General features: G+C 42.5%; 1 protein-coding gene across 1 annotated transcript in view; it reads right to left on the reverse strand.

The window, feature by feature from the left end:
* Nucleotides 1-12113, reverse strand: part of TRPM4 (transient receptor potential cation channel subfamily M member 4) — a 682714-nt gene that overhangs the window by 574160 nt on the left and 96441 nt on the right. Inside the window, exon 2 of the mRNA XM_040327576.1 lies at nt 8243-8310. Within this exon, the coding sequence (XP_040183510.1) occupies nt 8243-8310 (68 nt within the window). The remainder of the gene's footprint in view (nt 1-8242; nt 8311-12113) is intronic.

Raw genomic sequence — 12113 nt, forward strand, 5'->3', positions numbered from 1 at the left:
AAAATTTCAGATGGGTACAATGTTGTATGACTGAGTAATTGTCATTCAAATTGTGAGAGCACTGAAAGCTGAAAATTGGTCTGGTGATTAAGGGGGTTTTCGTGCCCAGTGGTTAAGAAGGCTGGACACACTCACATTTATACCACACACTTACACTAAGACACGCTCATTCACACCCTCTTTGAAAGACAACGCTGACATACTGACATATTGACAAGGACAACAGCTGAAGCCAGAAGTCTAAGAACGTCATTTCCTGCTTCTTCCTGCTTCACTTTGGAAGATCTCAGAGACAAGATGGCCTGAGGCTGCACACATGCTTTCATAAGCTTGCTACAATACTATCGATCCAATTCCAGATATTTTCATCTACGCTAAACTGAACTTTATACTATTTTTCACGGTGTTTGTGATGCCACCTGTGTGACAATAAACTCACACGTTATTTTCAAATCAACCTGACTATTAATGATCTTCATTCAGATACGCCCTTGAAGCTATAAGAATATTAGTTATTAATTTTACATTCTTACAGTAACCCTTGGCAACTAGTCTGGCTTTGTATTTGTGGCTATTCCCTTCTGCGTCTGACTTTACTTTTGAAAGTCTACTTCCTATAGTATTGCGGTTAGGAGGGAGCTCTGAGTATTCAGGTTTTATTTTCTTGAAGCGACCAATTCTTCTGCTGCCTTTCTCAATATATTGGCTTCACATTTTGGCAGTTTTCCTATGTCTTCCCAGTATGTTGGTTCAAGTATGCTGTGTGTTTTGACAGTGTAGGACAGCTTGTGGGGTGGTATCCCCTTTGTAGTCTGAGTGGATGTTCTGCTTTCAGGCAGTTCAGCAGGAACTGGTGGAGAGCTTAAAAGGATCACTAAAGGATTTTTTTTTTTTAGCTAAATAGCCTCCTTTACCTTACTGCAGTACTGGTTTCATGTCCTCATTGTTCATTTTTGCTTTGAAGTAGCTGTAATTCTGCTGTGATCTCCACACTTCCTGCTTGTCTGGCTCCTTATGAAAAATCTCATGACAGCTTTTTACTGTGGTCCAAGCTGTTTGTCTAAAACTCCTCAGAACCAATCAGATTCATTTTAAAAACAAAACACTGCCCTGGATTTGTTTGTTTTTGTTCTGTGGGTCTCTTTACCTCACAGAAACATGAAACCAGTTTAAAAATGAAAGTGAAACTGCAGGTACATTATATGATTGAATTTATTCTATTTTTAATAATTTTTTAAAGGAATCAGTTAACTTGTATGTCTCTATACCCTGTAAACAGTCATTTCAGCAAAAAAAATGTTTTCCTTTAGTGACCCTTTAATTTAGGCATTGTGAGTTCCACCTCTTGTTCAGACTTCTGCAAAGCTTTGCTTTGGTTGACTTTCTTCTGGTTTGCTTGGCATATTCACTTCACTGCTTTCAGGGATCAGCGTTTCTGGTGATGGGCTCTCATCAAAAACCCTACGGCTTATTCATTTCGTCAGTCTTCGGGTGTAGGCTTCTGTAACCCTTCATTTGCTCACTGTAGCCTACTAGAACATCCTCTATGGCTCCATTCTCTAGCTTGGATCGTTTTTTACTTTGAATGTAAAGCATATGCCTGTATTCTAACACTGATGTATCCTATGCTAGGCTTTGATCCATGCCACATGTCGATTGGAGCACTTTTAATGGCTCTTGAGGGTAGCCTGTTCTGTGGGGTAGGTTTCAGTCATGACTGCTGCTCCCCAGTACTTGTGAGGTAGGTGGTTATCCAACAACATGCATCTGGCCGTTTCTACAAGTGTGATTTTTCCTTTCTGCTACACGGTTTTGTCCAGGAGTGTATGGTGTGATTGTCTGGTGCACCATTCCTTGTCTCTTAAGATATGAGGCCACTTTTTTGCCTATGTATTGTCCCCCATTGTCAGTGCATATTATTCCTGGTTTGCATTGGAATTTGTTGCTAGACATGGCAACAAACTCTTGAAGTTTTTCTGAGGTTTCATTCTTGTGTTTCATCAGATAAGCAGTTGTGTTTCTGGAATAAAAATCAATGTGTCAGTAGATACAGTACAGACCAAAAGTTTGGACACACCTTCTCATTCAAAGAGTTTTCTTTATTTTCATGACTATGAAAAATGTAGATTCACACTGAAGGCATCAAAACTATGAATTAACACATGTGGAATTATACATAACAAAAAAGTGTGAAACAACTGAAAATATATTTCATATTCTAGGTTCTTCTTGCAGCAGACACATCTCTAGAACGGTTAAGAGGAGACTGTGTGAATCAGGCCTTCATGGTAGAATATCTGCTAGGAAACCACTGCTAAAGAAAGGCAACAAGCAGAAGAGACTTGTTTGGGGTAAAGAACACAAGGAATGGACATTAGACCAGTGGAAATCTGTGCTTTGGTCTGATGAGTCCAAACTTGAGATCTTTGGTTCCAACCCCTGTGTCTTTGTGCAACGCAGAAAAGGTGAACGGATGGACTCTACATGCCTGGTTCCCACCATGAAGCATGGAGGAGGAGGTGTGATGGTGCTTTGCTGGTGACACTGTTGGGGATTTATTCAAAATTGAAGGCATACTGAACCAGCATGGCTACCACAGCATCTTGCAGCGGCATGCTATTCCATCCGGTTTGCGTTTAGTTGGACCATCATTTATTTTTCAACAGGACAATGACCCCAAACACACCTCCAGGCTGTGTAAGGGCTATTTGACCAAGATGGAGAGTGATGGGGTGCTGCGCCAGGTGACTACCTCTTGAAGCTCATCAAGAGTATGCCAAGAGTGTGCAAAGCAGTAATCAAAGCAAAAAGGTGGCTACTTTGAAGAACCTAGAATATGAAATATATTTTCAGTTGTTTCACACTTTTTTGTTATGTATAATTCCACATGTGTTAATTCATAGTTTTGAGGCCTTCAGTGTGAATCTACAATTTTCATAGTCATGAAAATAAAGAAAACTCTTTGAATGAGAAGGTGTGTCCAAACTTTTGGTCTGTACTGTATCTGTTCCTGCCTTATATGGGAGTTTTCATTGGACCACATCCATCACTGTGTATGAGCTGCGGGGGGGGGGGGGGGGGGTAGTTTTTCTAAAATGCCTGTGGAAGGGAAGCACATGTGGCTTTTGGATTTTTTTGGCTTTTAGCCGTGGCGTTTGGTATGATTCATGAGGGGGAACTTTACGGCAAAAAAAATGGCGTGGGGTTCCCCCCACAATCCATACCAGACCCTTATCCATAGCACGCCGGCCGGTCAGGAAAGGAGTGGGGACGAGCGAGCGCCCCCCCTCCCGAGCCATACCAGGTCGTATGCCCTCAACATGGGGGGTTGGGTGCTCTGGGGCAGGGGGCGCCCTGCGGCCCCCCCACCATAGAGCACCCTGTCCCCATGTTGATAAGGACAGGGCCTCTTCCCGACAACCCTGGCCATTGGTTGTTGGGGTCTGCGGGCAGGGGGCTTAATAAGGGGGCCCCCAGATACTGCCCCCCACCCTAGGTGAATAAATACGGGGTACATCGTACCCCTACCCATTCACCTTGCAAAAAAAAAAAACACACTACACAGGGTTTTTCAAGTAATTTATTAGTCAGCTCCGGGGGCCCCCCTCTCCTTTAGCTCTTTTACGAGGGGTGGCCTTCGACAGGGGAGGGAGTGTCAGTCTTCACCGGCGTCTGGTTGTCTTCCGCTCTCCGGGGGGTCTTCTTCTATCTTCTCCGCTGTCTCGGCGCTCCCCGGTTCTTCTCCCGCTCGTTCTACGGTGCCTTCTTCAGGGCTGGCCGCCGCCATCTTCGCGCTAGCTCAATTACTAGCGGCGGATCAGCCCGCTTTTTTTTTTTGCCGTCTTCTGCCTTCTTCCAATGTTGATGCGACGCTTCTTCCCGCTGTAATGCCGGGTGCGCGGCTCGCACTGATTTATATAGGCCTCTTATGATGTCACAGTCCCATCATGCTCCGGTACCTACATGCATTCACCTTCATTCACCCACATTCATTCACCGAGGGTGGGGGATCGGTATCTGGGGGCCCCCTTATTAAAGGGGGCTCCCAGATTCCGATAAGCCCCCCGCCCACAGACCCCGACAACCAACGGCCAGGGTTGTCGGGAAGAGGCCCTGTCCTTAACATGGGGACAGGGTGCTCTGGGGTGGGGGGCCGCAGGGTGCCCCCCTGCCCCAGAGCACCCAACCCTCCCATGTTGAGTTCATGCGGCATGGTACGGCTCAGGAGGGGGGGGGGGCGCTCGCTCGTCCCCACTCCTTTCCTGACCGGCCGGCGTGCTATGGATAAGGGTCTGGTATGGATTGTGGGGGGAACCCCACGCCATTTTTTTGGCGTAGGGGGAGGGGGTCTCCTTACAACCCATACCAGACCTAAGGGCTTGGTATGCCCCTTGGGGGTGAACCCATGCCGGTTTATTTAAAATTTGGCGTGGAGTTCTCCCTCATGAATCATACCAAATGCCGCGGCTAGAATTGGCAGGAATCCAAGTCGGATCCCTGTCGCTTCTATGATGCGCTCGCTGGAATGTGCTTTTTCTATTCCAGCGAGTGCGAGAAGTCGGCTTCCAGTCGCCGAGAATCAGCGCAATGCTGTCGTGCTGGAAACACATTCTCTGCAACAGGTACAGTAGCTTCTGGACTTTTGTGACCCCAGCCGCCTGTGCCATAAGTGAATACATTTGTTCTGCAGGTCATTAGAAACTATATTGGCTTGCTGGTCTGCGGTGATGAGCCTGTATAGCTGATCATCCAGTTTTTTTTTTTGCGAGGAATTGCTTATTATTGTGAATCCTGCATCCATCACCCTGGAACCTAACAGACCATCGTTTACAAGAATTTTCACTGATAAAAGGCTGCCTTCTAGTTCTGGAACATACAGCACTTTATACATACAGTGGGGATCGAAAGTTTGGGCACCCCAGGTAAAAATTTGTATTAATGTGCATAACGAAGCCAAGGAAAGATTAAATTACAGATTAGACATTCTTATATGTCAAAAAAAGTTAGATACTATTTTCATCATTTACACGTTCAAAATTACAGAAAACAAAATGACATCTGCAAAAGTTTGGGCACCCTGCAGAATTTATAGCATGCACTGCCCCCTTTGCAAAGCTGAGACCTGCCAGTGTCATGGATTGTTCTCAATCATCGTCTGGGAAAACCAGGTGATGTCATCTCAAAGGTTTTAAATGCCCAGACTCATCTGACCTTGCCCCAACAATCAGCACCATGGGTTCTTCTAAGCAATTGTCTAGAAAACTGAAAATAGTTGACGCTCACAAAGCTGGAGAAGGCTATAAGAAGATAGCAAAGCGTTTTCAGATGCCAATATCCTCTGTTCAGAATGTAATTAAGAAATGGCAGTCATCAGGAACAATGGAAATTAAAGCAAGATCTGGAAGACCAAGAAAAATAGACAGAACAGCTCGCAGGATTGTGAGAAAAGCAATTCAAAACCCACATTTGACTGCACGATCCCTCCAGAAAGATCTGGCAGACACTGGAGTTGTGGTACACTATTCCACTATAAAGAGATACTTGTACAAATATGGTCTTTATGGAAGAGTCATCAGAAGAAAACCTCTTCTACGTCCTCACCACAAAAATCTGCGTTTGAACTTTGCAAATGAACATATAGACAAGCCTGATGCATTTTGGAAACAAGTTCTGTGGACCGATAAGGTTAAAATATAACTTTTTGGCCGGAATGAGCAATGGTACGTTTGGAGAAGAAAGGGCACAGAATTTAATGAAAAGAACCTCTGTCCAACTGTTAAGCATGGGGGTGAATCAATCATGCTTTGGGGTTGTATTGCAGCCAGTGGCACAGGGAACATTTCACGAGTAGAAGGAAAAATGGATTCAATAACATTTCATTGCTTTCTTTGTTGCGATTTGTGCCTTTATACATCTCAAGAGCTTTGTCATCATGGCACGCATTTTCTTTGCTTCCTTCATTTATCAAAAAATGTCTCTTGACATATTCCAGGATCAGCTGCTGCTCGGATCTGGTTTCTAAAGCATCAAAAAGAGCAGTATATATATCTCTGGAAGGCTGCAGAGAAGCAGGGCAACAATATGATTATCCTTGATGTCCTCTTTGATGGCAAGCAGCTGCTCTATGATCTCTAGCATAGCTTTCACGTGGTCACATATTCTGGACTGCTAGTCTCTTATTATAGCTTTCTTAGCAAAAACAGTTTGCTGTTGAGACTAATTCAGTTTGTGTATTGATGTCCACATACCTTTGGCCATTTTTTCTGTTTATATGTGGATAAGCTGATCATCTTCCACTAGTAAGCTTATAATTTATTTTGCCTACCTGTCCTTCCCATTCCAGTCCTCCCTATTTCAATCCTCCATCTCTGGTTCTGTCTGTATTCAGCACTTGCCACATGTCATCCATTCCAAGAAACATTTGTATTTTAAATTTCCATAGCTGGTAATTGGCATTGTTCAGCTTTGCAATAGCAAACTTCACATCTAAACCACTTGCCATGTTTCAGTAGCTTGTATATACAGTATTCACCGACTTTCTGTACTCACTGAGTATTTTCAGTGCCTCTGGGTGCCTGGGCCCATAATCTATTAGCCAAGTATTGAACTCATTCTTTGGAAGCTTCTTGGATACAGCAAACGGCTTTACTTTCATGGAGAAATATATTACATGCCTTTTATCATAGAACGGGAAAAGAACATGAAAAAAGGAGCATACAAGTACATATTTAGATACAGATGGTACATCCTATTATTACTTTGCACCATATAATACACACTCTCATACTGTTGTGCCACCTGCTGGATAGAAAGGTATAATGCATAGACTATATAGTTCACAGTACTTTACATGGTCTTCCAACAAAAATATCACCAAAACTATCCACTCTGCTCTTCCCAGGGCCTCCTGCTCGCTAGTTCCCACCTCATCACCACCTCTTATTACTCGCCTCCAGGACTTTTCCAGAGCCTCTCCCATTGTTTGGAATTGTCCAGCTATATTCTACATCTTTAAGTGATGCCTGAAAACTCATCTCTTCAGGGAAACCTATACCACCTTCACCTAAAAACTGTACTTGTAGATCCCTAAAGATTAAAATATATATAAACACATGTTTGTCACCCCTGTGTTACCCTGCCCTTTAAAGCAGGGCCTTCCTAATGTTTTTAAATGTTAAAATCAATTAAACCCAATGAATAGCGTTTTTTTCCGCTATTGCATTGGGAATATAATATGTAGTCAGTGGAAAGACACCAAACACCTAGCATAGTTCTCTTTCAAACATTTAATGTTGATAAATGTAAAGTTATGCACGCATCATACATACTAGGAGGAGTAGAACTGGAGGGATCCGTAGTGGAGAAGTATCTGGGGGTTTTGGTAGATCATAAGCTCAATAATGGCATGCAATGCCAAGCTGCGGTTTCCAAAGCAAGCAAAGTCCTTTCTTGTATTGAGAGGTATGGACTCCAGAGAAGGATATCATTTTCCCCTGTACAAATCATTAGTAAGACCGCATCTGGAATATGCAGTTCAGTTTTGGGCTTCAGTTCTTAAGAAGGATATTGGGGAACTGGAGAAAGTGCAGAGAAGGGCAACCAAACAGCTATGAGGAAAGATTAGAAGAACTGAATTTATTCACTCTTGAGGAGATTAAGGGGAGATATAATCAACATGTACAAATATATAAGGGGACCATATAGTGAACTTAGTGTTGAGTTATTCACTTTACGGTCAACACTGAGGACAAGGGGGCACTCTTTAAGTCTAGAGGAAAAGAGATTTTACCTCCAAATACAGAAAGGTTTCTTCACAGCAAGAGCTGTGAAAATTTGGAATAGACTCCCTGCAGAGGTGGTTCTGGACAGCTCAGTAGATTGCTTTAAGAAAGGCCTGGATACTTTCCTAAATGTACATAATATAACTGGGTACTAACATTTATAGGTAAAGTTGATCTGGGGAATATCCCATTGCCTCATAGGGGGGGGGGGGGGATCAGGAAGGAATTTTTTCCCCTGCTGTAGCAAAATTGGATCATGCATTGCTGTTTTTTTTTTGCCTTCCTCTGGATCAACTGTGGGTATAGAATTGGGTATATGTGATTGTACGATATTGTTATTATGTTTCTTATGGTTGAACTTGATGGACTTGTGTCTTTTCAACGTGACTATGTAAGCAGCTTCAAACCAAGCAATCACAAATAAAGCAGTTAGCAATATAATGTTGTAAAAAGCAACACACCTGTTGGGCCGGCTGTCTTCTATGTAAGTGGTACATGTTTTCTTCTTAAATAACTTGGGAATCCAGCTCTGCAGAGACAGAAAAATTACAATTAGGAAGAGGAAAAAAAAAATGTAACACCTGTTCAGCACTAGCACACAAAACAAAGACCTAAAATGGACCTCTACTCAAAAAACTCAATTTTAAGAATCCCCTCCCATTTTCTTTAAGTAGATATGAAAATCTGTATATGCGAGTTTTGCTATAGCAAGCCCAACTTCAGTTTACATAGAACTAGATTTTGTCAGTTATTGTGGTCAAGCCAAATCCCAAAACAAGCTTCCTGTTTCTGTGAAGACATAGGCCATTTCTGTTTCTCTTCAACAGCCCAACTCGTGATAAGGAAGTACTGAGTAAGCTTAAAGACACGTGTGCCTTATATTCAGCCCCTCCTCCCTTTGTTTCACTTGTTTATAAAAACCATAGTCTCATTAAAGCCAGAGATCCTTTGAACACACTCAAGCCGGTTTCTCATGTCTCATTTGGTCTCTCACGGAGCCGGAAGGTTCGCAGTGGTGACCTACTTAACCAGGGTGTTCGTCAAGAGTGTATAATTCCTTAAAAAAAAGGGGGGGGGCTCGTTCTGGGTAAAACAATCATTTGCGGTAAACTTTTTGTCTTAGTTGACAAATTATTTTCTTGCCTCAGCTTTGATAAAGCTTTTGTCCCTTAAAAAATATATAGAAAGGAGTTGGACCACGCCTTAACCCAAGAGGTCTTTGGGAGACCCAGAAGTGCTAATAAGAGGACCAATAGATATTAGACAAAAAAACAGTACTGTAAACTCCTTTTGGGAAGGAGAGAGAGAGAAAGTTAATGAGGTAACCACTGTGACCCAATTTTCTGTTTGCTTTGTCTTCCTGTCGCATAGAAGTATAAGATAATTTGTTGTGTAAAAAGAACTGTAAGGCAAGACAGTCTTTCGTTCACTGTAATATGGGTCAAGAGCCTCCGCCTCCCCCTAACCTCTGGGAAACCTGTAAGGATTATGTTGCTAGAATTTGTGGTACTGATTAAGAATTTATAAATCCTTGGGTGTCAAATTTAGCAGGATGGACTGAAAGTATGCTTAGTAGTTATTCCTTCCCCCGAGATGGAGATAATGATGAATTTCATATGGATAAATGGTGAAAGGTTTATGTCTTGGTGACAAGACGACTTTCCCATGGTTTTCAGGAGACCCTCAGTGGGATATAAAAAAACATGAGGGAGGGGAAAATTTGCTTAAGTTTGCCCCATACTGGTTTTTGAGGGATAATAAAAAAAAAAAAAAAACAGAAGAAAGCAAAGAATTGTTTAACTAAGGAAGAGTATGACCTTAAACATAAGCAGGAATCTGAGGCCAAGAGAAAGAGCAACAGGGGGCCACACAATTACCCAATCCCACCTGTTAACCACTTTACAACCGGGCCTATTTTGGCACTTCTCTCCTTCATGTAAAAATCTAATTTTTTTAGCTATTAAATTATTGAGAACCCCCAAACATTATATTTTTTTTTTTTGCACACACCCTGCAACTTTTTCTTGCATGGTATTTGCGCAATAATTTTTCAAACGCCTTTTTTTGGAGAAAAAAAAAAGGTTTCATGAATAAAAAATAACAGTAAAGTTAGCACAATTTTTGTTGTATAATGTGAAAGATGATGTTACGCTGAGTAAATAGATACCCAACATGTCACACTTTAAAATTGCGCACACTCATGGAATGGCGCCAAACCTTGGTACGCTTTAACATTTTTTACAGGTTACCATTTGAGTTACAGAGGTGGTCTAACGCACGCGACGATACCTCACATGTGGGATTTGAACGGCGTTTACATATGTGGGTGGGACTTGCATGCGTGTTTGCTTCTGCGCGCGAGCTACCGGGGACAGGGGCGTTTTAGAAAAAAAAAAAAAAAAGTATTTTACTTAATTTTTTTTTTACACTTTTTTTTTGTATCACTTTTATCCCTTTTACAAGGAATGCAAACATCCCTTGTAATAGGAATACGTGTGACAAGTCCTCTTTATGGAGAGATGTGGGGTCAATAAGACTTACAATGAGATCACAATGAGATCGTGAAAAAAAAAAAAATTCACAGATCTCAGGCTGACAGCCCCGATTGCGGCTTTGTTTACTTCCGGGTACAGGGCGTGACGACAAAAAGTCACGCCCGGGCCTCCGACGGTCATAGAGATGACTGGTGACCATCTGGTCACCAGTCATCTCTATGCTTCCCAGCCAGCGCCAACCGATTCACTCTCCGGGCCCCCGATGGCACGGGAGAGCCCGGAGAAGCACCGGATGGCGGCGGGAGGGGGGGGGGGGAACGCCTATAAGAACGATCAAGCGGCGGAACTGCCTCTTTGATAGTTATCGTGCAGAGAATCGGCGGCTAAAGACGGTGATATCTGAATGATGCCTGTAGCTGCAGGCATCATTCAGATATCGCCGCACAAAGTAGAAAAGAAAGGATTATCTTGAAATGATAGGAATGACAAAAGCTATTGGAGGTTCTATTGTAAATTTAACTGCTTCAGCCCCAGACCATTTTGGTGGTCAATGACCGGGCCACTTTTTGCGATTCGGCACTGCGTCGCTTTAACCAACAGTTGCGCAGCCGTGCGATGTGGCTCCCAAAGAAAATGTATGTCCTTCCCCCCACAAATAGAGCTTTTTGGTATCATTAAAAAAATTCAATATTTTTTACTATAATAAATATCCCCCAAAAAATATGACAAAAAAAAAAAAAAAAAAAAAAACTTTTCCACAGTTTAGGCTGATACGTATTCTACATTTTTTCTCTCAAAAAGTAAAATCGCAAGCAGCGTATATTGATTGGTTTGTGCAAAAGTTATAGCTTCTACAAGATACGGGACCGTTTAATGGCATTTTTATAAAAACATTATGGCGGACACTTTGACACCATTTTGGGACCATTTTAATTTTTACAGCAATCAGTGCTATAAAAATGCACAGATTACTGTAAAAATTACACTGGCAGTGAAGGGGTTAACCACTAGGTGGCGCTGCAGTGGTTAAGTGTTCCCTAGGAAGTGATTCTTACTGTTAGGGGGGCATGGCTACACGTGACACGTCACCGATGACAGTTCCCGATAATGGGGAGCGCTCATCAGTGACAGTGTCACTAGGCAAAATAGGGGAATGCCTTGTTCACAAAGGCATTCCCCTGTTCTGCCCTTGCCGACCGCAATCGCGGGACTCCAGGAACATTGAGTTCCCGGGTCCTGCAACCGAACTCGTGAGGCGCGTGCAGGGCGGCAGAGTTAAGGGACGTACCTGTATGCCAATCTGCCTACCCGTGCCATTCTATCGGCGTACATAGGCGTGGACTATAGGAAATTGTATGCTTAAAAAGGTTACAGATATTGAGGATATTAATCACATTATCAAGCATTGTCCTAAACCCACTCAATCATCCGCTACACTGGAGTTTTTTTTTTTAAACAAACAAGCTTGTGATGGCAGAAACTATACACAGGAAGATATGCGGTTAATTGTTGGATTGAGCAGACATCCTTCTGATTTTGATTAGACAAAGGCTCCCAGTATTTCAATAATACAGGGCAATGATGTCTGTGCAGATCAATATACTTAAAAAAGGAAGCTGGAAGAACCATAAAGTGGGACCAATTGGAGGCAGAATTAAATAGCGCATTTAAAATAAATAAATAAAAAATAAAAGACCTTCCTCCCCACTGCCAAACAAATCTGGAGAAAGTGTGTTAGAATACTGGAAAAGGTTCATGGACGTATGACTCAGGAGGATGGATTATCCCCACTGGCAAATATGCATAGCTTGATGACCAAAAATGTCATTAAACAACC

Source organism: Rana temporaria, chromosome 10 (genome assembly GCF_905171775.1).
Source record: "Rana temporaria chromosome 10, aRanTem1.1, whole genome shotgun sequence".
Lineage (NCBI taxonomy): Eukaryota > Metazoa > Chordata > Amphibia > Anura > Ranidae > Rana > Rana temporaria.